Source organism: Oncorhynchus gorbuscha, linkage group LG13, assembly GCF_021184085.1.
Source record: "Oncorhynchus gorbuscha isolate QuinsamMale2020 ecotype Even-year linkage group LG13, OgorEven_v1.0, whole genome shotgun sequence".
Taxonomy (NCBI): Eukaryota; Metazoa; Chordata; class Actinopteri; order Salmoniformes; family Salmonidae; genus Oncorhynchus; species Oncorhynchus gorbuscha.
This window is the reverse complement of record NC_060185.1, coordinates 38,796,005-38,823,017: the sequence shown is the minus strand read 5'-3', so window position 1 is coordinate 38,823,017 and position 27,013 is coordinate 38,796,005. Positions and strand designations below refer to the sequence as shown.

At 44.4% G+C, this 27,013-nt stretch overlaps 1 protein-coding gene across 2 annotated transcripts in view; it reads right to left on the bottom strand.

Annotated features, from left to right (window-relative positions):
- LOC123992848 (intraflagellar transport protein 80 homolog) overlaps window positions 1–27,013 on the bottom strand; it is an 88,376-nt gene that overhangs the window by 50,187 nt on the left and 11,176 nt on the right. For both annotated transcript variants that reach the window (XM_046294415.1, XM_046294416.1), the window contains exons 6-8: window positions 26,404–26,513; window positions 23,674–23,763; window positions 23,406–23,543 (exon numbers count right to left, since the gene is read on the bottom strand). In XM_046294415.1, the coding sequence (XP_046150371.1) occupies window positions 23,406–23,543; window positions 23,674–23,763; window positions 26,404–26,513 (338 nt within the window). The remainder of the gene's footprint in view (window positions 1–23,405; window positions 23,544–23,673; window positions 23,764–26,403; window positions 26,514–27,013) is intronic.

Below are 27,013 nucleotides of genomic sequence, written 5' to 3'. Positions count from 1 at the left end.
ATTATTTTCTTTTGAGCTCCCAATGACTTCCAATGCAATGCTATTGAAAGATCTAATTTCCGCCTCCCAGACTGCGGTTCTTATGGCTTCCAGTAGAAGTCAGTCTTTATACAAGGTTTTAGGCTTTTGATGTCTTCACTATTATTCTACAATGCAGAACATAGTAAAAAGAAAAGAAAAACCCTTGAATAAGTTGGTGTCCAAGCTTACCAAATAGGACTATCTTCTGTATACCACCCCTACCTTGTCACAACAAAACTGATTGGCTCAATTCCACATATTAACATGACCTTTTAACAAAGCACACCTGTTAATTGAAATGCATTCCAGGTGACTACCTCATGAAGCTGGTTGTGAGAATGCCAAGAGTGTGCAAAGCTGCCATCTAGGCAAAGGGTGACTACTTTGAAGAATCTCAAATATTTTGATTTGTTTAACACTTTCTTGGTTACTAAATGATTCCATATGTGATATCAGATTTTGACATTTAGAAAACCTGTTTTTGCTTTGTTATTCTGGGGTAATTGTGTCAATTGAATAAGACTGTAACGTAACAAAATGTGGTCCTTCTGTAGCTCAGTTGGTAGAGCATGGCGCTTGTAACGCCAGGGTAGTGGGTTCGATTCCCGGGACCACCCATACGTAGAATGTATGCACACATGACTGTAAGTCGCTTTGGATAAAAGCGTCTGCTAAATGGCATATATTATTATATTAAAATGTGGAAAAAGTCAAGGGGTCGGAATACTTTCCGAATGCACTGTAGGGGCAGCATTACTGACTATACCTTTGGCAGCACTCAGCTTGGGGGAGCAGTACTGACTATACCTTTAGCAGCACTCAGCTAGGAGGAGCAGTACTGACTATACCTTTAGCAGCACTCAGCTAGGGGGAGTAGTACTGACTATACCTTTAGCAGCACTCAGCTAGGGGGAGTAGTACTGACTATACCTTTAGCAGCACTCAGCTAGGGGGAGCAGTACTGACTATACCTTTAGCAGCACTCAGCTAGGGGGAGTAGTACTGACTATGCCTTTAGCAGCACTCAGCTAGGAGGAGCAGTACTGACTATACCTTTAGCAGTACTCAGCTAGGGGGAGTAGTACTGACTATACCTTTAGCAGCACTCAGCTAGGGGGAGCAGTACTGACTATACCTTTAGCAGCACTCAGCTAGGGGGAGTAGTACTGACTATACCTTTAGCAGCACTCAGCTAGGGGGAGTAGTACTGACTATACCTTTAGCAGCACTCAGCTAGGGGGAGTAGTACTGACTATACCTTTAGCAGCACTCAGCTAGGGGGAGTAGTACTGACTATACCTTTAGCAGCACTCAGCTAGGGGGAGTAGTACTGACTATACCTTTAGCAGCACTCAGCTAGGGGGAGTAGTACTGACTATACCTTTAGCAGCACTCAGCTAGGGGGAGTAGTACTGACTATACCTTTAACAGCACTCAGCTAGGGGGAGCAGTACTGACTATACCTTTAGCAGCACTCAGCTAGGAGGAGCAGTACTGACTATACCTTTAGCAGCACTCAGCTAGGGGGAGCAGTACTGACTATACCTTTAGCAGCACTCAGCTAGGGGGAGCAGTACTGACTATACCTTTAGCAGCACTCAGCTAGGAGGAACAGTACTGACTATACCTTTAGCAGCACTCAGCTAGGGGGAGTAGTACTGACTATACCTTTAGCAGCACTCAGCTAGGGGGAGCAGTACTGACTATACCTTTAGCAGTACTGACTATACCTTTAGCAGTACTGACTATACCTTTAGCAGCACTCAGCAGTACTGACTATACCTTTAGCAGCACTCAGCTAGGGGGAGCAGTACTGACTATACCTTTAGCAGTACTGACTATACCTTTAGCAGTACTGACTATACCTTTAGCAGCACTTAGCTAGGGGAAGCAGTACTGACTATACCTTTAGCAGTACTGACTATACCTTTAGCAGTACTGACTATACCTTTAGCAGTACTGACTATACCTTTAGCAGCACTCAGCTAGGGGAAGCAGTACTGACTATACCTTTAGCAGTACTGACTATACCTTTAGCAGTACTGACTATACCTTTAGCAGCACTCAGCTAGGGGAAGCAGTACTGACTATACCTTTAGCAGTACTGACTATACCTTTAGCAGCACTCAGCTAGGGGAAGCAGTACTGACTACACCTTTAGCAGTACTGACTATACCTTTAGCAGCACTCAGCTAGGGGCAGCAGTACTGACTATACCTTTAGCAGCACTCACTAGGGGCAGCAGCACTGACTATAGGGAAGCAGTACTGACTATACCTTTAGCAGCACTCAGCTAGGGGAAGCAGTACTGACTATACCTTTAGCAGCACTGACTAGGGGCTTTAGCAGCACTGACTATACCTTTAGCAGTACTGACTATACCTTTAGCAGCACTCAGCTAGGGGAAGCAGTACTGACTATACCTTTAGCAGCACTCAGCTAGGGGCAGCAGTACTGACTATACCTTTAGCAGTACTGACTATACCTTTAGCAGCACTCAGCTAAGGGCAGCACAACTGACTATGCATTTAGCAGTACTGACTATACCTTTAGCAGCACTCAGCTAGGGGAAGCAGTACTGACTATACCTTTAGCAGCACTCAGCTAAGGGCAGCACAACTGACTATGCATTTAGCAGTACTGACTATACCTTTAGCAGCACTCAGCTAGGGGAAGCAGTACTGACTATACCTTTAGCAGTACTGACTATACCTTTAGCAGCACTCAGCTAGGGGAAGCAGTACTGACTATACCTTTAGCAGTACTGACTATACCTTTAGCAGCACTCAGCTAAGGGCAGCACAACTGACTATGCATTTAGCAGTACTGACTATACCTTTAGCAGCACTCAGCTAGGGGAAGCAGTACTGACTATACCTTTAGCAGCACTCAGCTAAGGGCAGCACAACTGACTATGCATTTAGCAGTACTGACTATACCTTTAGCAGCACTCAGCTAGGGGAAGCAGTACTGACTATACCTTTAGCAGTACTGACTATACCTTTAGCAGTACTGACTATACCTTTAGCAGCACTCAGCTAGGGGAAGCAGTACTGACTATACCTTTAGCAGTACTGACTATACCTTTAGCAGCACTCAGCTAGGGGAAGCAGTACTGACTACACCTTTAGCAGTACTGACTATACCTTTAGCAGCACTCAGCTAGGGGCAGCAGTACTGACTATACCTTTAGCAGCACTCAGCTAGGGGCAGCAGTACTGACTATACCTTTAGCAGTACTGACTATACCTTTAGCAGCACTCAGCTAGGGGAAGCAGTACTGACTATACCTTTAGCAGCACTCAGCTAGGGGCAGCAGTACTGACTATACCTTTAGCAGTACTGACTATACCTTTAGCAGCACTCAGCTAGGGGAAGCAGTACTGACTATACCTTTAGCAGCACTCAGCTAGGGGCAGCAGTACTGACTATACCTTTAGCAGTACTGACTATACCTTTAGCAGCACTCAGCTAGGGGCAGCAGTACTGACTATACCTTTAGCAGTACTGACTATACCTTTAGCAGCACTCAGCTAGGGGCAGCAGTACTGACTATACCTTTAGCAGTACTGACTATACCTTTAGCAGTACTGACTATACCTTTAGCAGCACTCAAATGAGAGTCTCCTGCAGCCAACAGTAACAGCAGCAGAGTGAGTTATGGCCAGTCATTGGAGAACTGGGGGGGGGGGGGGGTCAGAGGACAGAGGTGAGGTGATGAAACATCTCCCATAAGTGCAGAGTGTGTGTATTATGTTCGTGTGTGAAATACAGTGTGTGTGTGTAGTACTCCATCGATGAGTGTGTGAAAAGTGTGTGTGTGTTGGGAGACTGTTGAGAGAGAGCAAGAGAGGTTATTAATTGTCCTGAGCAGCGGCACTCCTGGCGGTTTCTAATTAGATCCCCCATCTCAGGGTAGAGATGTGAGCCAACAGGCTGGTATTACCCCCGTAACACTGAGGTGTGTGTGTGTGTGTGTGTGTGTGTGTGTGTGTGTGTGTGTGTGTGTGTGTGTGTGTGTGTGTGTGTGTGTGTGTGTGTGTGTGTGTGTGTGTGTGTGTGTGTGTGTGTGTGTGTGTGTGTGTGTGTGTGTGTGTGTGTGTGTGTGTGTGTGTGTGTGTGTGTGTGTGTGTGTGTGTGTGTGTGTGTGTGTGTGTGTGTAAAGCAGCTGATAGCAGCCCTCTATGGAAATCAGTCCCAAACTGACCCTGGTTTAGTACACACACACACTATGTTTATATTGGGGAGCAGGGCAGGAGAGGACTTGGAGAAGCACTAACACTTTTATATTTACTACTGTCAAAGGATAAAATGTCTGGCTCTTACTTTTTTACCTAATACTTTTCCTGCACACACTAACAGGCATCCACATTAAGAAATAGGACTGTGATGTAATTGAATAACCATGTAACTGAAGGCTGTGTATGAAGGCAATCATGAAAATAAAACAAATGTTTAAATAGGCCAAGATTCATTTTAGGATTTTTTTATTTTATTAACCTTATTTTTATGTAGATAAACTTTGGTATATGATATTTATTAGGATCCCCATTAGCCACTGCAAAAGGATCAGGTACTCTTCCTGGGGTCCACATGAAACAATACATAACATTACTGGTCAATGACACAACTACATACATGTAAAACGTCACACATAGCTTACATATCAGTACATAGTACAGTGCAAATTACAATACAAGACACATAAAATGGCTGTGTCTCTTCAGTCTCGTTTGACAGTAAGGTGTTTTTTTCCCCTTCTGGTTTTAGTGCTAGCTTGAGTTACCTGGGGTGGCAGAGAGCTCTATTTAATATTTGTTCTGGACCTGGGAACTGTGAAGACACCTCTGGTTGCATGTCTTGTGTTGTACCGATGAGTGTCCGAACAGTGTGGCAACTGCTTGAACAGACAGTTCGGTACATTCAACACATTGCACAAAGACCAATAGTGATGCAGTCAACTTTGAGCCAGGAGAGACTGACATGTATGTTACGGACACTTTCCCTCTGTGTACATCGAAGTGTGATACGAGCTGCTTTGTTCTGGACCAACTGCAATTCACCTATGTCCTTCTTTGCCGCACATGACTACACAGCTGGGCAGTCGTCCAGGAGCGACAAAAACAGAGCCTGTAAGACCTGTCTGATAAGTCAAGAAAGCAGAGCAACATACTGTCATGGACAGACCTCTTCCCATTTTATCAACTATTGCGTATATATGCTTTGACCATAGAACCCTAGAAAGCTTGCTAGGGTTCTCGGGTTACACCTAGCAGTTAAGTCTCCTCAACTTGCTCTATAGCCACATTATTCAATAATACATCTAAACAAGGTTTAGTGTTGAGCGAGTGATTTGTCCCAAAAATTATGCCTTTAGTTTTAAATATTTAGCAACAGCCTATTGTTCGTTAACCACCCTAAAGCTGACTGGAGCTCTATGTTAAGTGTCTCAGTTATTTTCTTTACTGTTGCAGCCAACGTGTATACTGTTGAGTCATCAGTGTACAGACACACAGGCTTTATTCAAGGGCAGTGAAAGGTCATTTGTAAAAACAGAAAACAATAATGCCCCTAGCCGGTTTCCCTGCGTTACACCACGCTCAACCTAATTTGCATGAGAGAGTCTTCCAAACGGTTTTTTTCAGCAATAGGTTATGATCAATGACATCAAAAGCTGCACTGAAGTCTAACAACTCCCACAATCATCAGTCATTTGTGTCAGTGCCGAGCATGTTGAGCGCCCTTCCCTATAAGGACGCTGAAAGTCTGTTGTTAATTTGTTTTCTGTAAATCAACTTTGTATTTCTTCAAGCACATTTTTATCCAAAACTTTACTAAGCACTTGTAACAAGCTGATTGGTCAGCTGTTTGAGCCATTAAAAGGGTGCTCCCTCCATGTCTGAGTTCACACACGGTCTTCTAGGTTTAAATTGGAGATGTGGCAAACAGGAGTCACAATGTATTCCCCTACTAGCAATTTACTATCCATGTTAGCAATACAATGAGGTTTGTCCTTATTTATAGGTGGCAAAAAAAATTCCATCTCGTCCAAACCCACTTTGTGGAACTTAAAACTACAGTGCTCGTCTTTCATTATTTGTTATATTATGCATGAATATGAAGGCTCAGCATTTGTTGTTTGCATGCCATACCTAAGTTTGCTAATCTGGTCAACAAAAAAAGTTATTAAAGTGATTGGCAATATCAAAGGGTTTTTGTTATGAACAAGCAATCTGCCACAATGAAAAATGGAGCAGAGTTTGCTTTCTTGTCTGTAATTGAATTTTAAGAACTCTAGAGCTTTGTACTATCATTCATCTTTGTTCCATAGTATAGTTTCTTATTTTTGTTTGGTTTAGTTACGTGATTTCTCAATTTACTGTATGCTTGCCAGTCTGCTGTGTTGTCAAACTTATTTGCTATTCCCTTTGCCTCATCCCTCTCAGCAATACAGTTTATCAATTCAACGTCATTAATATTTTCCGAATGCACTGTACATTATCCAACATACAGTTCAAGTTGGAAGTTTACATACACTTAGGTTGGAGTAATTAAAACTTGTTTTTAAACCACTCCACAAATTTCTATAGTTTCGGCAAGTTGGTTAGAACATCTACTTTGTGCATGACACAAGTAATTTTTACAACAATTGTTTACAGACAAATTATTTCACTTTATCACAATTCCAGTGGGTCAGAAGTTTAGATACACTAAGTTGACTGTGCCTTTTAACAGCTTGGAAAATTCCAGAAAATGATGTCCTGGCGTTAGAAGCTTCTTATAGGCTAATTTACATAATTTGAGTCAATTGCAGGTGTACCTGTGGATGCATTTCAAGGTCTACCTTCAAACTCAGTGCCTCTTTGCTTGAAATCATGGGAAAATCTAAATAAATCAGCCAGGACCTCAGAATAAAAATTGCAGACCTCCACAAGTCTGGTTCATCCTTCCAAATGCCTGAAGGTACCACGTTCATCTGTACAAACAATAGTAAGCAAGTATAAACACCATGGGACCACACAGCAGTCATGCCGCTCAGGAAGGAGACGCATTCTGTCTCATAGAGATGAACATACTTTGGTGCAAAAAGTGCAAATCAATCCCAGAACAGCAGCAAAGGACCTTGTGAAGATGCTGGGAGAAACAGGTACAAAAGTAACTATAACCGCATAACCTGAAAGGCCGCTCAGCAAGGAAGAAGCAACTGCTCCAAAACCGCCATAAAAAGGCCAGACTACAGTTTGCAACTGCACATGGGGACAAAGCTCGTACTTTTTGGAGAAATATCCTCTGGTCTGATGAAAGAAAAATATAACTGTTTGGCAATAATGACCATCGTTATGTTTGGACGGAAAAGGGGTCGCTTGCAAGCTGAAGAACACCATCCCAACCGTGAAGCACGGGGTGGCAGCATCATGTTGTGGGGGTGCTTTGCTGCAGGAGGGACTGGTGAACTTCACAAAATAGATGGCAACATGAGTAAGAAAATTATGTGGATATATTGAAGCAACATCTCAAGACATCAGTTAAAGCTTGGTTGCAAATGGGTCTTCCAAATGGACAATGACCCCAAGAATTCTTCCAAAGTTGTGGCAAAATGGCTTAAGGACAACAAAGTCAAGGTATTGGAGTGGCCATCACAAAGCACTGACCTCAATCATATAGATAACTTGTGGGCAGAACTGAAAAGGCATGTGCGAGCAAGGAGACCTACAAACCTGACTCAGTTACACCAGCTCTGTCACGAGGAATGGGCCAACATTCACCCAACTTATTGTGAGAAGCTTGTGGAAGGCTACCCGAAACATTTTACCCAAGTTAAACAATTTAAAGGCAATGCTACCAAGTACTAATTGAGTGTATGTAAACTTCTGACCCACTGGGAATGTGATGAAAGAAATAAAAGCTGAAATAAATCACTACTATTTTTCTGACATGTCACATTCTTAAAATAAAGTGGTGATCCTAATTTTTACTAGGATTTAAAAAACTGTGTTTAAATGCATTTGGCTAATGTGTATGTAAATTTCCAACTTCAAATGTATACTGTCGTCTAAATACTGACTTCTAGCACTTGGGTGTCTTTAGCAACTTCCTAAGAGAACAGGCTTTAGGTGAGACAGATGAACCTATAGACATATTACTTCCAAATCATCTGACATGAGATCCTCTCTCAGCCTAACAGGAATATGACTCTGGACATACATGGCAACACCACCCCGATTTGTATTTCAATCTCTCCTATATATTCTATAACCATGTATAGCTACTTCTGAATTATCTAAGTGTGTTTCAAAGATGGTCAGACTAAATGTTTTCTGATGTTATTAAGTTACCAATTTCATTATCCTTCTTTCTCAGGCTACATAGCAGGGAGTGTTAACTATGATAAGTAAATGTTTCACTAACTTAGTCTATTAGACATTCTACATCTCCCCTTTCCAACTTTCCTTTGGTGCTCAAGCGGCTAACCTGGATGCTAAGAGGTGTAACATTATAGGCTATGGCTCTTCAGTAGAAAAATATATATGTTTGATGTGTGGACTTTCGTTTAAACAACGCACGTTTTCATTGCTTAAGAGTAAATAAATTAAATCGGTCTTCTTAAAAATAAAAAATAAAAGTTGGATGTGTGACTATTTATTAATGATTCAACAGCAGTCGATAAGGTTGTTCTGGCACTGAGGCCTACGATGCGTTAATGTTGTGTCAAATGGACACAACCTGAAATCCAACCTGATATCAAATTAAACCATAAGGAATTGTTTCTTAAATTCTTGACTTATCAAGCTGATCAGGTCGGGTCCTGGTTAGGCTGTTTTCATGTTATCCAGAGACTAACTGCTGCTGGCAACAATTTAGTTACACTATTTTCCAGACGTTTACTGACACCGGTCGTATTCAACGGGTGTCGAGCGTTCTTAAATTAAGTTATTCTGCACTCTGGTTGTTTATCCAAGATGGCGTAGCAGTCGGACGTCTGTTTGTCTTGTCCCGTGTAAATAGTTGTCTCCCTCGTTTTTTTCGTATACATTTTAATCTCACTTTCAGTCTACAAACGGAATATACTTTCCTGCAACCTTTCTCAGCCAATGTGGTACGGATCCACTATTTTTATACTTCAGCATCAGATCCCCCATCAGCAGCTAGCCAGCTAACTAGCTACTAGCTAGCAGTCAGTTAGCCACTGCTAGAGGTCTTCACCGTTAACTCGGACACCAACCAGCTTCAGCTCGGTCAATACCTGCCAGTCTGCACAGCACGATATACACCTAGAGCATACCGGACTGCTTTTTCTCTACCTCATCACCAGACTCCTGCCACAGGCCCTGGACCATTACACTGGATCATTGCAGCTAGCTGCAATCGAGTGGCTACTGCTGGCTAAAGCCTCTGTTCCGAAGCAAGCACCAATTAGCCTTGAGCTAGCCTCAAGCTAGGCCCATCTCCCGGCTAGCCAAAGAAGTCTACCAGCTAATTTTGTGCTACAATACCTCTCCTGCCAATTGGCCTGGACCCACTGCCGACATCAAGCCCCGCCAATCCATCAGAAATCGATCGCCCAGAAATCTGCTCCTTTTACTCTCTGTTCCGAACGCACTAGACAACCAGTTCTTATAGCCTTTAGCCGTAGCCTTATCCTACTCCTCCTTAGTTTCTCTGGTGATGTAGAGGTTAACCCAGGCCCTGCAGTCCCCAGCACCACACCTATTCCCCAGGAGCTCTCATTTGTTGACTTCTGTACAACATTTTCCAACAAGATAGAACTGCCAAAGGGGGCAGAGTTGCATTCTGCTACAGAGATTGCCTGCCGAGTTCTGTCATACAATCCAGATCTGTGTCCAAACAATTTGAGCTTCTACTTAAAAAAAATAAAATAAATCCACCTTTCCAGAAACAAGTCTCTCACTGTTGCCGCTTGTTATAGACCCCCCCTCAGCCCCCAGCTGCCCCCCCATCTATCTTCAGAATTCGTACTGTTAGGTGACCTAAACTGGGATATGCCTAACACCCCGGCCGTCCTACAATCTAAGCTAGATGCCCCCAATCTCACACAAATTATCAAGGAACCTACCAGGTACAACCCTAAATCCGTAACATTGGGCACCCTCTTAGATATCATCCCAACTTGCCAACTAAACCAACTACCAACTAAATACACCTCTGCTGTCTTCAACCAGGATCTCAGAGATCAGTGCCTCATTGCCTGCGTCCGTAATGAGTCTGCGGTCAAACGACCAACCCTCATCACTGTCAAACGCTCCCTAAAACACTTCAGCCTTTCTAATCAACCTGGCCTTGGTATCCTGGAAGGATATTGACCTCATCTCGTCAGTAGAGGATCTTTAAAAGTGCTTTCCTCACCATCTTAAATAAGCATGCCCCATTCAACATTTTTACAACTACGAACAGATAGCCCTTGGTTCACCCCAGACTTAACTGCCCCTAACCAGCAAAAAAACATCCTGTGGCGTTCTGCATTAGCATCAAATAGCCCCCGCGACATACAACTTTTCAGGGAAGTCAGGAACCAATATACACAGTCAGTTAGGAAAGCTAACTCTTTCAAACAGAAATGTGCATCCTGCAAGACTAATTAAAAAATGGACACTAAGGGGACACTGGAAAGTCCATGGAGATAAAGAGCACCCAAGCCCCCCCCCACCCCCCGCTTCTTCTTCACCCAAATCCTGACAGCTGATGTTCTGAGAGAGATGCAAACTCTGGATCCATAGTAATATGCTGGGCTAGACAATCTGGACCCTCTCTTTCCAAAATTATCCACCGAAACTGATGCAACCCCTATTACTAGCCTGTTCAACCTCTATCATATCGTCTGAGATCCCCAAAGATTGGATAGCTGCCACGGTCATCCCCCTCTTCTAAAAGGGGGGAGACACTCAAGACCCAGACTGTTACAGACATATATCCATCCTGCCCTGCCTTTCTAAAATCTTCGAAAGCCAAGTTAACAAACAGATCACCGACCATTTTGAATCCCACCATACCTTCTCAACTATGCAATCTGGTTTCCGAGCTGGTCCTGGGTGCACCTCAGACACGCTCAAGTTCCTAAACGATATCATAACCGCCATTGATAAAAGACAGTACTATGCAGCAGTCTTCTTCGACCTGGCCAAGGCTTTCGACTCTGTCAATCGCCGTATTGTTATCGACAGACTCAATAGTCTTGGTTTCTCAAATGACTGCCTCGCCTGGTTCACCAAATACTTCCCAGATAAGAGTTCAGTGTGGCAAATCGGTGGGCCTGTTGTCCGGACCTCTGGCAGTCTCTATGGGGGTACCAGAGGGCTCAATTCTCGGGCCGACTCTTTTCTCTGAATATATCAATGATGTCGCTCTTACTGCTGGTGATTCTCTGATCCACCTCTACACAGACGACACTATTCTATATACATCTGGCCCTTCTTTGGACACTGTTAACAAACCTCCAAATGAGCTTCAATGCCATACAACACTCCTTCCATGGCCTCCAACTACTTTTAAATGCTAGTAAAACTAAATGCATGCTCTTCAACCGATTGCCGCCCGCCTGACTAGCATCACTACTCTGGACGGCTCTGACTTTGAATATGTGGACAACTACAAATCTGTTTTTTTGTCTGGTTAGACTGTAAACGCTCCTTCCAGAATCACATTAAGCATCTCCAATCCAAAATTAAATCTAGAATCGGCTTCCTATTTCGCAACAAAGCCTCACTCACTCATGCTGCCAAACATACCCTCGTAAAACTGACTATCCTACCGATCCTCGACTTCGGCAATGTCATTTCCAAAATAGCCTCCAACACTCTACTCAGCAAATTGGATGTAGTCTATCACACTGCCATCTGTTTTGTCACCAAAGCCCCATATACTACCCCCCACTGCGACCTGTATGTTCTCATTAGCTGGCTCTCCCTACATATTCGTCGCCAAACCCACTGGCTCCAGGTCATCTAAGTCTTTGCTAGGTAAAGCCCCGTCTTATCTCAGCTCACTGGTCACCATAGTATTACCCAACCGTAGCATGAGCTCCAGCAGGTATATTTCACTGGTCATCCCCAAAGCCAACAGCCTCTTTGGCCGCCTTTCCTTCCAGTTCTCTGCTGCCAATGACTGGAATGAATTGCAAAAATCACTGAAGCTGGAGACTTAAATCTCCCTCTCTAACTTTAAGCATGAGCTGTCAGAGCAGCTTACCGATCACTGTACACATCCAGTCTGTAAATAGCACACCCATATTGTTATTATTGTTATTTATCTTTTTGCTCTTTTGCACCCCAGTATCTCTACTTGCACATCATCTGCACATCTATCACTAGTGTTTATACTAAATTGTAATTATTTTACTTCTATTACCTATTTATTGCCTTACCTCCCTAATCTTCCACATTTGCACACACTGTACATAGATTTTTCTATTGTGTTATTGACTATGTTTGTTTATCCCATGTGTAACTCTGTGGTGTTGTTTTTGCCGCACTGCTTTGCTTTATCTTGGCCAGGTCGCAGTTGTAAATGAGAACTTGTTCTCAACTGGCCTACCATGTTAAATAAAAGGTGAAATATTTATATTAATATATATATATTTTAACTCAGACGAGAGGGTTCTGAAATCGGAGTAGATAGCCGGAGCTAATTTACGAACGCACCCGAATAAGTAATGTCCATTGAGAACGCACAATGACTGTACCACGTAGCTAAGCTAAGAATGACGTGAATAATCAAGACAATAAACGTTGGGTAGTTAGTTAGATAGCATATAGTTAATACACTGGCAAGTTCAATGTATTAGTAGCTAACATACCGGTACACATGCTGCTGTAATGATATGCCATGTGGTTCGTAAGGACAGCGTAGCTAACAAATTGTCAGCCAACATAACGTGTAACGTAACTTTATTACATTGCTCAACATTTTCTTAACATTTGTCATAATTAGTTAAAGCAATGAATTTGTATCCGATTCCCGCATTTTCTTCAAATTTGAAAATGTTGTAAATTTCGGAAGAATTGTATTAAGGCCCTAAAAGCAAGGAAATAGTGTCCACTGCTTGTATACTTCGTATTTTGGCAGATGTAGTACGACATCCGGGAACTTTTGGCATACTAACTATATCCATGGGCTCCTGAGTGGCGCAGCGGTCTAAGGCACTGCATCTCAGTGCTGGAGGCGTCACCACAGACTCTGGTTCGATCCCAGGCTGTATCACAACGGGCCGTGATTGGGAGTACCATAGGGCAGTGCACAATTGGCTCAGCGTCTTCCAGGTTAGGGTTTGGCCAGGGTAGGCCATCATTGTAAAATAAGAATTTGTTCTTAACTGACTTGACTAGTTAAATAAATACACAAACAAATATCCATACTATGACCAATAAGCATACTACATACTCAATGTGAGTCACAAATAGCATGGTTAGTACGAGTACTCCAACAACTTCTGTCTCGTTAATGTTGACAGGGCGAGTGTGACTGGGCACGCATAGAACTACCTTGGCGTCTTCTCGCAAATGTCAAATGTAGGAAAGTGCCCAGCTGGGCTTCTAAATCTTTTTTTTCCTTCACCTCACGCAGTAATTCAAGGAAGTCCTTTAATTTTTTAAACATCCATTCAAATGATAATAAATAGCTCCTCACAGTATTTGAAAAATCTTTCCAACACTATCCATCTCAATAATTATCGTCGCTGATAAATAGACTGTGTATGTTGCGTGTATTTTTTAAATATTTTAATATTTGTCCATTTCATCTTCATACTACAGCATAACTGTCCCCTTCATTCTTCCCTTTACAATTAATTATGTTCGGCCTACTTTCGATAAGCCTAATACGTTTTAAAGGAAAGGAGAAATATTTGTTTGTCTGACATACGCTGCTGGCTTTGATTGACGGGTGCTTAAACTGGGGTGTGCATTCGATGATGCTCTCTATGCCTATAGGCTAAGTCCATTCATAAACGTCCTAAAGTAGCCTGTCTGGACTCAATCTCTTTAATAAGATTCAAACACTTCTGTCATGATCTCATCTTGTAAAAGGCCTATCTTCAGTAGCTTAACCTACATTTTTAATCTCATTACGACATTGTTACTTGCTACTGCCATCAAATGACTGCAGCATCAGGGTTTGTGACATTATGCGAACATTTCGGGAAATGTGAGAAAACAAATTAGACTTTGTTTGAATGGTTTTGTGCATCAAAATAGCTTCTGTATTAAAAACAATATGCAGAAAAGCCAATAGACAAGGTAGGCATATCTTTATTTTGACTCCGTTAATATTGTGTCAATACGAAAATGTGACAGATCCTCTACAACCTGGCATTTCTTAATTTGTGTATTAATAAGTAATAACCTGAATAATAATATGAAATGCCAGGATAATAACGAAGTGTAATGGCTGGTTTATAATAGGTTTTATTAAAGAAACATATCCATGTAAACAAGTGTACAAACAGAATTGTTATGTCGGTAACCGTGTACATTGGCCTGGCAAATATACTATAACCTCACATTTCCAAACCCGTCACAGCCCTACTAATAAACACACATGCAAGTACAGGAGAGAAACATTGGGGAGGAGCCGAAATACTGACCCCCACTCCTACCCATTTCCTTACCTCGCTCCTCCATCCCCCCCTGGCCTCTCCCCCTGGTCCCCAGTAATAGCTTGTTACGTCACTGAGCCTGGGCCATGTAAATAAGCGGGTGAAAATTAAGTGATACACCAATAAACAGTCGCCTTCAGCACACACACGGAAGCATGCACACCAACGCAAGAGCAATAACACCAAATAATTACAACACATCTCTCACACCCGTACACACCAAACCTTGGGAGAAATGTGGGGGCTGCTTTATGTGCTTTCAGGGTCAAGTTAATAATTCATCTGAATGTAGGTCCTTTTATTGACATTGATATTAATAACACTTCTTAAATGTTTTAATCTTCCACTCTAACACACACACACACACACACACACACACACACACACACACACACACACACACACACACACACACACACACACACACACACACACACACACACACACACACACTTTCTCTTTGCATCTCCCAACTTTTTATACGTAATTTCTCTTTTAAAAGATAAATTTAAAAGATCTCACTCCTTCGAGTTACCCTCATCTTGCCTCCCAGTACATCCCCTTTACCTCTCTACCCGCTCTCTCTGTGTATGACATGTTTGCCTTGTGTGTGGAGGTAGTAATTTAGTGGCATGGGGAGTGATGACTATCAGAGGGCCTGGCATGGCACTGTCTCAGTATGTCATACATCTCACCCTACACCAGAGAGGGGGAGGCGTGGGAGAAAGGGGAGGAGATGGGAGAGAAGGGGGGTAACCACCATCGTTTATGGAGACCAATTCTCCCAGCCCCACTCTCCAGCCAACTTCACAGGATATATTATATATATATATACCATCAGCTGCTCCCCCTCTTATTTTTACTCTTTTTCAAGCTCGCTCTCCGTTCACTTTTCAACATGGCAAGCTTGACGCCAAACTCAAGAGATTAATACCATGTCAACAAGTGCCTCTCACTCTGACCGATCACACACACACACACACACACACACACACACACACACACACACACACACACACACACACACACACACACACACACACACACACACACACACACACACACACACACACACACACACACACACACACACACACACACACACACACACACACACACACCGGAAGTGCAGTCAATCATCTGAAAAAAGATCCTGAAACACATACACTTTTCCATCAGCCGTGCCAACAAAAATCCAAGCACAGCAAACCAACACCTGGTAATGCCAGTCCCTCCACATCCTTACCTGAAGACACACGTGACTGAAGAGAGCTGTTATAAAAGAGAAAATAGGAGGCTGCTTTTTCATGAATGCGGGTTAATGTAGCATTCCACTGTCCTGCACTGCTCATTTAAGACCAGGACTTGAACCTGCCTGCAGTGCCTGCCTGTGTTATTACCACGCAAACTGAAGAGATACATTTGATGGCTGTTTTAACTGGCTGAGAAGTAGAGGCTGTTAAAACCAGAATGTGTCCACTTGTTCAAAAACATTTCATAGGCAACCTCACCCAGACGTGTTAAAAGGAGAAGTAAAAATTATTTAAAAGAAAACAGAGAAAATGTGTGAAGGAAGAGAGTCTTGACTTAGTGGTAAAGATAGACCCAAAGTGCCCATTTCACTGCTTAAACTCTCCCTCTCTAAACTGCAGCTGGTTGGAGAGAGAGAGAGAGAGAGAGAGAGAGAGAGAGAGAGAGAGAGAGAGAGAGAGAGAGAGAGAGAGAGAGAGAGAGAGAGAGAGAGAGAGAGAGAGAGAGAGAGAGAGAGAGAGAGAGAGAGAGAGAGAGAGAGAGAGAGAGAGAGAGAAAGAGAGAGAGAAAGAAAGAAAGAGAGAGAAAGAAAGAGAGAGAGAGAACGAGAGAGAACGAGAGAGAGAGAGAACGAAAGAGAGAGAGAGTGAGAGAGAGAGAGAGAGAGAGAGAGAGAGAGAGAGAGAGAGAGAGAGAGAGAGAGAGAGAGAGAAAGAGAGAGAAAGAGAGAGAACATGTAAAGTAGAGTTTTGCTCATAAGGGGAAGAGAAAGGTGGAGAAAAAGTGTGTAGTGAGGGTAAGTTCACCTATTTTTCTGTTTCTCATTTAGTTCATTTGATAGTGATCTTAATACTTTATCTAATTAACTGTCTTTAACAAGATTGTTGTACCTGTAAACGCCATGGCAATAAAGCATATTGCTTTTTGAAAGAGAGAGCAAGAGAAGAAGGAGATCGAGGAGACAAAGTAGGAGCATGTGGAGTGTGTCAGGCAGAAAGAGAGAGAGAGAGGAGGAGCCCAGCCCAGTTGCCTGGGGAGAAAACTGCTCTGCCGTTGCTGACTCAGGACTCTCTTTGTTTCATTGCGCTCTCTCTCTCCCTCTCTAGTGTGTAACCCCCTCCACATCTGCTGTTTTTCCACGGAGCTCTCCTCTCCCTTTCTTTCCCCCTGTCCAACTCGTGCAGCCTGCCCTCTCACTTTTACAGTGACATGTTCGCCATCTGCATTGCGCTAACCATCGTAGCTAATGTGATGAAAACAGATAAAGCAGAAAAGACTAATAAATCTACAATCGTTTTCTCTGCCCTTTTCATGCTCCACTAAGAGCGCTTCAGGACTCAAACCAGCGTTTAGTTCAGAGGCCTTTTATATCGCTCCAGCGGCAGGGAGCGTTTCCAGGCCAGCCGTTGGCCAGAGGCTGGCAGCCAAGCAGGGCACACTGGAGTGGTACAGCCTGGAGAATAGAAACTGATACTTTATAGAAAGGAAGGGAGACACACTGATCCCAGCCTTACAAAGTCTAAGTGAAGGGACCTGACAGGGAACCTAAAGTCACATACAGATACATTCCCTAGAGAGAAAGAAGGACAAGATAGATAAAACTGTGGAAATATGAGTGGTGGGATAAGAAGTCAGTTAGGAGAAAGACAAGAGGCCGAGAAAAGAGAGCGACCCAGGGGTGGGAATGAGGAATCAAAAAACGTGGACTGATAGCAGCCTTATATCAAAACTGGAAAAGAGAGATGCTGCTTATAAACAGGGCAAGGTGACTGGGGGAAAAAATATGGTTAAACAGTACAAATACGACCTAAACATGTAAAGTGACAAAGTGGAGGAGCAATTCAGCGGATTGGACACAAGGCGAATGTGGCAGAGGCTCCTAACTACCACGGATTACGAGAAGAAAAGCCAGCCACATCACCAACGCCAACCTACCGGAGGAGTTAAACACCTTTTAGTCACGATTCGAGCACAATGACACTGAGCTGCCGAAGAGAGCCCCCAATGACAACGTGGGCTACACATGTAAGTCATTCAAAGAAACTGAACGACTACCAACCAGTAGCACTCACTTCCGTCAACATGAAGTGCTTTGAGAGGCTAGTCAAACCTACCGCCCTGACAGATCCACGGATGACGCAATTGCACTGCAAACTGCCCTTACCCACCTGGACAAAAGGAATGCATATGTGAGGATGCTGTTCATCGACTTCAGCTCGGCCTACAATAACATAGTGCCCTGTAAACTCAATACAAAGCTCATGGCCCTGGGTCTGAATGTCTCCCTATGTAACTCGGTCCTGTACTTCCTGATGGGCCGCCCCCAGGTTGTGACGGTACGTAACATTACCTCCTTGACACTGATTCTCAACAAGGGGGCCCCACAAGGGTGCATCCTTAGTCCCCTCCTGTATTCCCTGTATACCCACGATTGCGTGGCCTCACACAGTTCCAACTCCTTCATCAAGTTCGCTGACGACAATAGTAGGTCTGATTACCAACAACAACAACGAGGCACTCTGATACCGTGGTGCCAGGTAAACAACCTCCCCCTTAATGATAGCAAAACAAATATTGTGATTGTGGACATCAGGAGGAACCAGGCTGGACACCCCCATCCTCATCAACAGGGCCGCTGTGGAGACGGTCAATAACATCAAATTCCTCGACGTACACATCTCAGAGAAGATGAAATGGTCTAACCACACGGACAACGTGGTGAAGGCACGACAGCGACTCTTCACCCTCAGGATGCTGAAGAAATTTGGCCTGTCCCGAGGGCCCTCACAGTGTTCTACGGGAGCAACATCGAGAGCATACAGTCAGGCTGCATCACAGCCTGGTACGGAAACTTCACCACCACAGACGGCAAGGCTGTTCAGAGGGTGATACATGCAGCCAAACGAACAAACCATTGGGTGCACACTGCCTGCCTTCACCTACAACACCAGGTATCTCAGGAAGGCAAAGAAGATCATCAGGGACTCCCAGCCACCCAAGCCCTGCCCTGTTCTCCCCGTTTCAATTACTCAGTTGTGGGCAGTACATGAGCATCATGGCAAAAACAGCAAGACTTTCTACCCTCAGACCATCAAGCTGCTTCACTCCCCGCACCCCTTCAATGGTCATGCTGCTCCCTCTATGGACACTCCCCCACCCCCCAACACTTTGCTCTGCCTCCACCCCAAAGATATGTCTTTATTCATCACTGCTACAGTTATGATGTATGTAGTATTATTTATACTTCTATACATTGTTTTATTACCATTTACATCATTGTATTTCACTTAGTACTGCATGTTGGAGCCTAAGATGTTCACGGTACCCAGTAATCACACCTGCAACCCTGTACATGTGACTATTAAACACACACACAAACACAGAGAGACAGAATGGGACACAGGTCAGACCAGACTGACCTCATAGGATTCTCCACATCATACCATGTTACACTAAAAAACGCTCCTACAGTGTTTCCAAACGCTATCAGAACACATTGTACGGCGTATTTTCTGTGTAGCTATGTGAGCCAACAGACTGACATTGTATCAGGCAGAAAAATCACAGCTGGAGACGATAAATCATTAAATCATCAATTGCATTGATTCGGGACATTTTACGTGTCGCGCAAAATAATATCTGCATTACATCAGATACCAGTGGTTTTATACTCCAAATCATGACCCCCTCCCCTTCAGAACAACGCTGCAACTGTCAGCTATACATTTGACAATTTATGACGACTTATCTCCTATGGCTGTGTGAGTGGGGCAGGCAGATGTTATGGGAGTGGAGAGGGAGCCTCAGACTTTCCACTTCCAATGTGTGTGTGTGTGTGTGTGTGTGTGTGTGTGTGTGTGTGTGTGTGTGTGTGTGTGTGTGTGTGTGTGTGTGTGTGTGTGTGTGTGTGTGTGTGTGTGTGTGTGTGTGTGTGTGTGTGTGTGTGTGTGTGTGTGTGTGTGTGTGTGTGTGTGTGTGTGTGTGTGTGTGTGTGTGTGTGTGTGTGTGTGTGTCGGGTGGTAGGAAACCCAGCACAGATTTAGACCACATTTCTGACTTCATGTCATAGCGCTGTTTCAGATGAGGTCAAATAGATGGGCAAATAGCAGCTTTAAGAAGCCATCAGCCGCTCCTGATTGAGTACAGGCTTTCTGAAGCAGGACAGCCATTGGTTTTGGCTAATTAGTGGAGTGAAGGGTTCCTGGTTCTCGGTTCCTGGACTGGGCCAGAGCTGGGCCACGTCTTCAGTCCCAACCACATCCTGGGAACAGCAGGTATTAATAGCCCAATGATTGTTCTGAACATTTCAATTAAGGCCTGAAACAAGACCCAACATGGGATAGAACACGCCGTCTGGCGTGCATTAGGTTATCAGTGAGCTGGAGTGGGGGTTTCTGTCTAAAAGAGTCAGCAGAGGTCTTCATGGTAGAGAGGAAAGTTGAAGACAGAAAAACAATCTACCATCTTACTGTGATGTCATAGCATCCACAGGAGCGTCATCATCAGACTGTATTTGTTATTCTGACAAATGAGCCTAACACACACACACACTAACAGGGTCTATGATAGTGTCTGTGTACCGATCTGCAGACGAGAGAGAAAGGGGGAGAGAGAGAGAAAGGGGAAGAGAGAGAGAGAAAAATTTGAACATCTTGGCCATGTTCTGTTATAATCTCCACCCGGCACAGCCAGAAGAGGACTGGCCACCCCACATAGCCTGGTTCCTCTCTAGGTTTCTTCCTAGGTTTTGCCTTTCTAGGGAGTTTTTTCTAGCCACCGTGCTTCTACACCTGCATTGCTTGCTGTTTGGGGTTTTAGGCTGGGTTTCTGTACAGCACTTTGAGATATCAGCTGATGTACGAAGGGCTATATAAATACATTTGATTTGATTTGAGAAAGGGGGGGTGGGAAAGGAAGGCAAGAGAAAGGCAGAGAGGGAAGGAGAGAGGGCACAATGAGTCACACTTGTTAGTGAGTGTCACAGTGTCAGGGATCGTGACAGAGTCCAGACGCTAGACACCAGCTGCAGTGCCTCGTAAATAGACTGTTGTCTCGCAGGCCCATTGGAGTGCATGCACGGATGCACGCACGCACGCAGGCACACACACACACACGCAGGCACACACACACACGCAGGCACACACACAAGCGGGCACACACACACACGCAGGCACACACACACACGCAGGCACACACACACACACACACTCACTTCTTGTGCTCAAATCCAGTAAAAAAAGTGACAGTGTACTGCTTTGTGCTTAATAGAGAATCTAAGATCTGCCATGCCTAAAGAGGAGAGGGGCTGGGGACAAGACCCTAACAGTTGCTGCCTTATTCAAGTCAATAGAGAGACATATATCAAGATAATCAAGTATCCATTAAAAAAAAAACATGAGAAAAATTGATCAAGTTCAGTCCTGGGCTGACGTTGAGACTAGCCCCAACATGTGTGTGTCTGTATCTGTGCATCTTTGTTAATGTGTGCCTCAGTATCTGTGTGTGTGCGTGTAATGGGGTATCCCCCCTCCTCCCAGCCCTGTGGTAATGAGGAGGGTAATGCACTTCATCTGTCCCATGGAGGGATAGAGAGAGTGAAAGAGAGCGAGATAAGGAGAAAGAAAAAAGAAAAGGTGACAGAGAGATAGATAGAGAGGAGGAGAGAAGTCCTGCTGGAGGTTAGGGGTTAAACGTGCTTGGCCGTTCCTGCTGAGGCAGCGCTCTGTAAAGTGCAAGGTTTCATTGTACCAGATACAGAATGAAACTCCTGCCCATTAGTCACGGTAGTAACAGCAAAGATTCCTCACTGTGCTTAACTCCTTCTGCACCGCAGCCCAACTACAGCCCAGATACAGGCAGGGATGCAACAGTTGCACTGTACGTACTGGAACACAGCCTACACACCAAATGTGCAGGAGACTGAAAGCAAGGGCCGCTGGGCCGACAGAACACGGGATCAGATTCATCAACTTATCAAGGAGCAGTTATGAAGTGACTTTTGAGTGGCCTTCTCTCTCTCTTTGTTTCTCTTCTTCCTCGGTCTTCTTCTCCCTGGTGTTGTGCAACCCTCCCACGGCGGGCCAGGGCCGGGCTACAGTATACACCACACTCTCCCTCTGTGGCCTGGGAGGAGGTGAAGGCAAACAGACCCTTACTCCAGTTAAGAGTTACTGTACGCGTCATCAGAAAGAGAGAGAGCGCCACAGTCAACCCCACCACAAGACAGAGTGGCGCAATGACAAACAATGGAACAGACCCACAACGTAAACAAACTCACAACACAGAGACATGATTGTCATTGTGAAGAAAGGTGATTTAGGTTCATTATTCGACACAATTACACCCGCTCAGAGAGTTTGTGGTCTCACTAGTCCAAATATTCTTATTGGATTTGTGTACTCAATAAAAAAATAAAGCAATATTTACAGTGTGAAAAGAAGATAGCAGCAAGAGTACAGTAACAAGCACTAACTTTTTTCTGACTCGTAATCCCTAAAAGCTAGTAACAGGCTTGAATGGAATTAGCGTACTACTGAGGGTTCAACTCAGAAGAACAAGATGGCTTCCTTCCTCTCCACATCTACTTTCCTTCATCCACACTGATCTGTAAAAACTAGACAAGTGAAAGCTAATACCCTTGAATACACACATGCATGCACAAACTAAAATACACAGTGTTTACAAGCGCGCACACACACACACACACACACACACACACACACACACACACACACACACACACACACACACACACACACACACACACACACACACACACACACACACACACACACACACACACACACACACACACACACACACAACCTCTTTCATAACCTCAGTGTTGTGTAGACATCTGCGTTGGCTCAGAGTCTCTCTCCAGACCATTTGTTTTGGTGCAAAAAATATGCCATTTGATTCTAATTAGATCAAAATGTAGCATGAAATGAGTGGTGATCAGTGCAGAGGACCAGAGCCCTGTGCTGTTTGTTTTCATTAGGCCATTCTAACTAAACAAGGAATCCAGCTAAGATATATTGTTTCTGGCCATGCGTTGAAGAATAATAAAACAACATTTTTTACCTTTATTTAACTAGGCAAGTCAGTTAAGAACAAATTCTTATTTTCAATAACGGCCTAGGAACAGTTGGGTTAGTTGCCTTGTTCAGATTTTTAACTTGTCAGCTCGGGGATTCGATCTTGCAACCTTCTGGTTACTAGTCCAACGCTCCAACCACTAGGCTACCTGGGCTACCTGCCATCCATCACTTGCTCATTACAAGTCCACTTACCATCAACAGCACTATCAGCCCCAGATATTAATACTGACATGTGACAGAGACCAATGAGCTAAGTGTACAGAGAGAGACACCATGCATTCACCATCTACTTCCACACACTAGGGAAGAGATGGAGGACCTCTTACAGAACCAGGTTTGTCACACTGAAACACACACAGTGACAGTACACAGAGGTGTGTGAGGGGTTGGCAGTGGACATGTGGTGGGGTGAGGGGAGCCCTTACCCCGGTCTTGTCACAGAGTCGCAGGGTGTTGAAGGAGCCCACGGCGAACACCTCCCCATCCGGAGACCAGGACACCGAGGTCACAGGGTAGTCATGTGACGAGGACGTGTATAGCAGACGACCATAGCTGTCCCACACCTGAGAGGGGGAAGGAGGGAGATGACGGGAAGGAGGGGAAGAGAAGGAACAGGGTCAATTAGACAGTATTGCGACTGCATGATACACACGTTATAACACAGTTCATTTTTGATCACGGGATACACTTGACCTTGTATTTACAGTCCTCTCCACTTGACAGTATCAGGTCATTCACAGAGTTCCAGTCCACCTTCAGAATGATCCCATCATGGGCCTTCCACTGGGGAGAGGAAGGGAGCGAGGGACAAGGAAGAGATGAGGGAGCAGAGAAAGAGCAGATGTTTATGCGAGAGCAGTGATATTCTCCATACCCAACCAATACATTCAGGATCACACCTCGGTTAACCAGTCCCAGGGAAGGAAAGAGAGGAAAGGAAAGAGGGGGGGGGGGGCACAGGTCCATATCGATATACTACACGCTGGGCTGAAGGCTAATATGACTCAGAGGTTCTTTTGTCAAGGACAAGCGGGAGAAGTCTGCAGGGAGACAAGACAAAGCAGATACAGGGAGGAGAGCGCTCTTATCAGAAGGAGCCTAGTAGACAAGAAGAGAGAGAGAGAGCTATAGGTCGAGCGAGGTGCTCGCTCTGACAGCCTCCCAGTCTGCTCCGTGTTAATGTAATAGCTTGGATTTGGCTCTAATTGGAAACAGGGCAGAGCCTTCACAGGTCGCCACGGGTGCGAGATCACACACACGACCCCGTCAGAGACCCCATTACATCTCTGTAATACACACACACACACTAACTCACACACCCCAGCGTTCGCCAAGTGACTTACTGACACATCCTGATGTGCTGCTTATTGTTCAGCATACTGAATGGGACTGGGAAAAATCGTCAGAATAGTTTCCCCTTCAAAAAAGTAAGGAAAGGTTGGACAGTCACACAGTGCATTCAGAAAGTATTCAGACCTGACTTCCTCCACATTGTTACGCTACAGCCTTATTCTAAAATGGATTAAATAATTTCCCCCCCTCCATCTACACAGTACCCCATAATGGCAAAGAGAAAACAGGTTGTCATTTTTGCAAATGTATTAAAACTAAAAAACAGAAATACTTTATTTACACAAGTATTCAAACAGGTGCATCCTGTTTCCATTGATCATCCTTGAGATGTTTCTACAACTTGATTGGAGTCCACCTGTGGTACATTCAATTGATTGAACATGAGTTGGAAAGGCACACACCTGTCTATATAAGGTCCCACAGTTGACAGTGCATGTCAGATCAAAAACAAAGCCATGAGACAAGACAGGATTGTGTCGAGGCACAGACCTGGGGAAGGGTACCAAAAAAATGTCTGCAGCATTGAAGTTCTTCATTATTCTTAAATGGAAGAAGTTTGGAACCACCAAGACTCTTCCTAGAGCAATCGGGGGAGAAGGGCCTTGGTCAGGGAGGTGACCAAGAACACGATGGTCACTCTGACAGAGTTCCAGAGAGATGGGAGAACCTTCTAGAAGGATAACCATCACTCCACCAATCAGGCCTTTATGGTAGAGTGGCCAGACCGAAGCCACTCCTCAGTAAAAAGGAACATGACAGCCCGCTTGGAGTTCGCCAAAAGGCTCCTAAAGGACTCTCAGACCATGAGAAACAATATTCTCTGGTCTGATGAAAACAAGATTGAACTCGTTGGCCTGAATGCCAAGCGTTACGTCTGGAGGAAACCTGGCACCATCCCTACGGTGAAACATGGTGGTGACAGCATCATGCTGTGGGGATGTTTTTCAGCGGCAAGGACTGGGAGACTAGTCAGGATCGAGGGAAAGATGAACAGAGCAAAGTACAGAGAGATTCTTGATGAAAATCTGCTCAGACTGGGGCGAAGGTTCACCTTCCAACAGTACAACGACCCTAAGCACACAGCCAAGACAACGCAAGAGTGACTTCGGGACAAGTCTCTGAACATCTCTGGAGAGACCTGTTAAAGGCTGTGCAACGACGCTCCCCATCCAACCTGACAAGAGCTTGAGAGGATCTGCAAAGAATGTGAGAAACTCCACAAATACAGGTGTCCCAAGCTTGTAGCGTCATTCCCAAAAAGACTAGAGGCTGTAATCATTGCCAAAGTTGCTTCAACAAAGTACTGAGTAAAGGGTCTGAATACTTATGCAAATGTGAATTTCTTTAAAAAATAAATGTTTAAAAAAATCTAAACACCTGTTTTTGCTTTGTCATTATGGGGTATTGTGTGTAGATTGATGAGAAAAAAAAAGAAAAAAGAAATGTTACCAGAACGACAGATTTTTACCTTGTCAGCTCGGGGATTCGATCCAGCAACCTTTCGGTAACTGGCCCAATGCTCTAACCACTAGGCAACCAGACGCCCCACTTTAATCCATTTTAGAATTAGAACGTAACAAAATGTGGAAAATTCAAAGGGTCTGAATACTTTCCGAAGGCACTGTAGGTCAATACTCATGAGATGTATCAACCAACAGATAACCAAAGGCACGTGCCATAAAAGGAGGACGAGAGGAGGAGTCAACTCAGTCATGGTCTCCTTTTTCCTCCTGCCATGTGAAGGTTATCACTACAACTCCTGATCTCCATACCCCCCCGCCTCCCCAAACCCCTGTCTCTCCCCAAAGGGAGCAGGGGGATGGGGTGAGGGGGGTTATAGGGCTCAGAGTTGTGCAGGGGGTTTCTCCATACACTGCCAGCTGTTGCTCTGCTCAGAGGGAGGGAAGAGGTGGGGGGAGGGGGGTGCACACTAAACCCTCTGGTGTTTACTCAGGGTCCCAGGCACAATTCAGTGCCAAAAACAATAAACAAATGTACATGAACAAGAAGAATACTCACTGGAGTGCGAGGTCTTCAAGCCCCACACACACACACACACACACACAGTACCTGTAGGAGCTTGGCGCTAGGTTGCAGGGGCTTGATTATCAGCAGTCTGCCTGACGTGTACAGGATCCTATCAGAGTCCGGGCCCCAGGCCACCGAGTACACAGGAGACCCTGAGAGAGAGAGAGAGAGAGAGAGAGAGAGAGAGAGAGAGAGAGAGAGAGAGAGAGAGAGAGAGAGAGAGAGAGAGACACACACAGCAGGAGGTGAGGAATCACACTGCTTAACAATGTCCATGTGCTTAAACAATAACTTTTATAATACTATTTTCATAACACATCCATTAACATCAGAAAATTATGACAACTGAAACTTGTTTAAGGCCATTTCACAGTTGCATCTCCTCCTCAGACAGCGTGACATATAATAAAGTAATTCTGTCAGTAGAAGATCCACTAGTTAGTTGACTCTGGTTTCATCAGAGCATTGATTAGATATCACACAGTTTACCTCGAGGCAGTCCTTATCAAAGAGGGAGAAGTGCTTGGTGTTCCTTACAAACACAGAGACACTGCAGCAGCTGGAGGAGATTGCATTTCTAATTTCCACACCACAGCAGTGTCATATTTACTCTTAAGGTTCACCTCGTGCAGCCTGTAGGAATGGGGTTTTG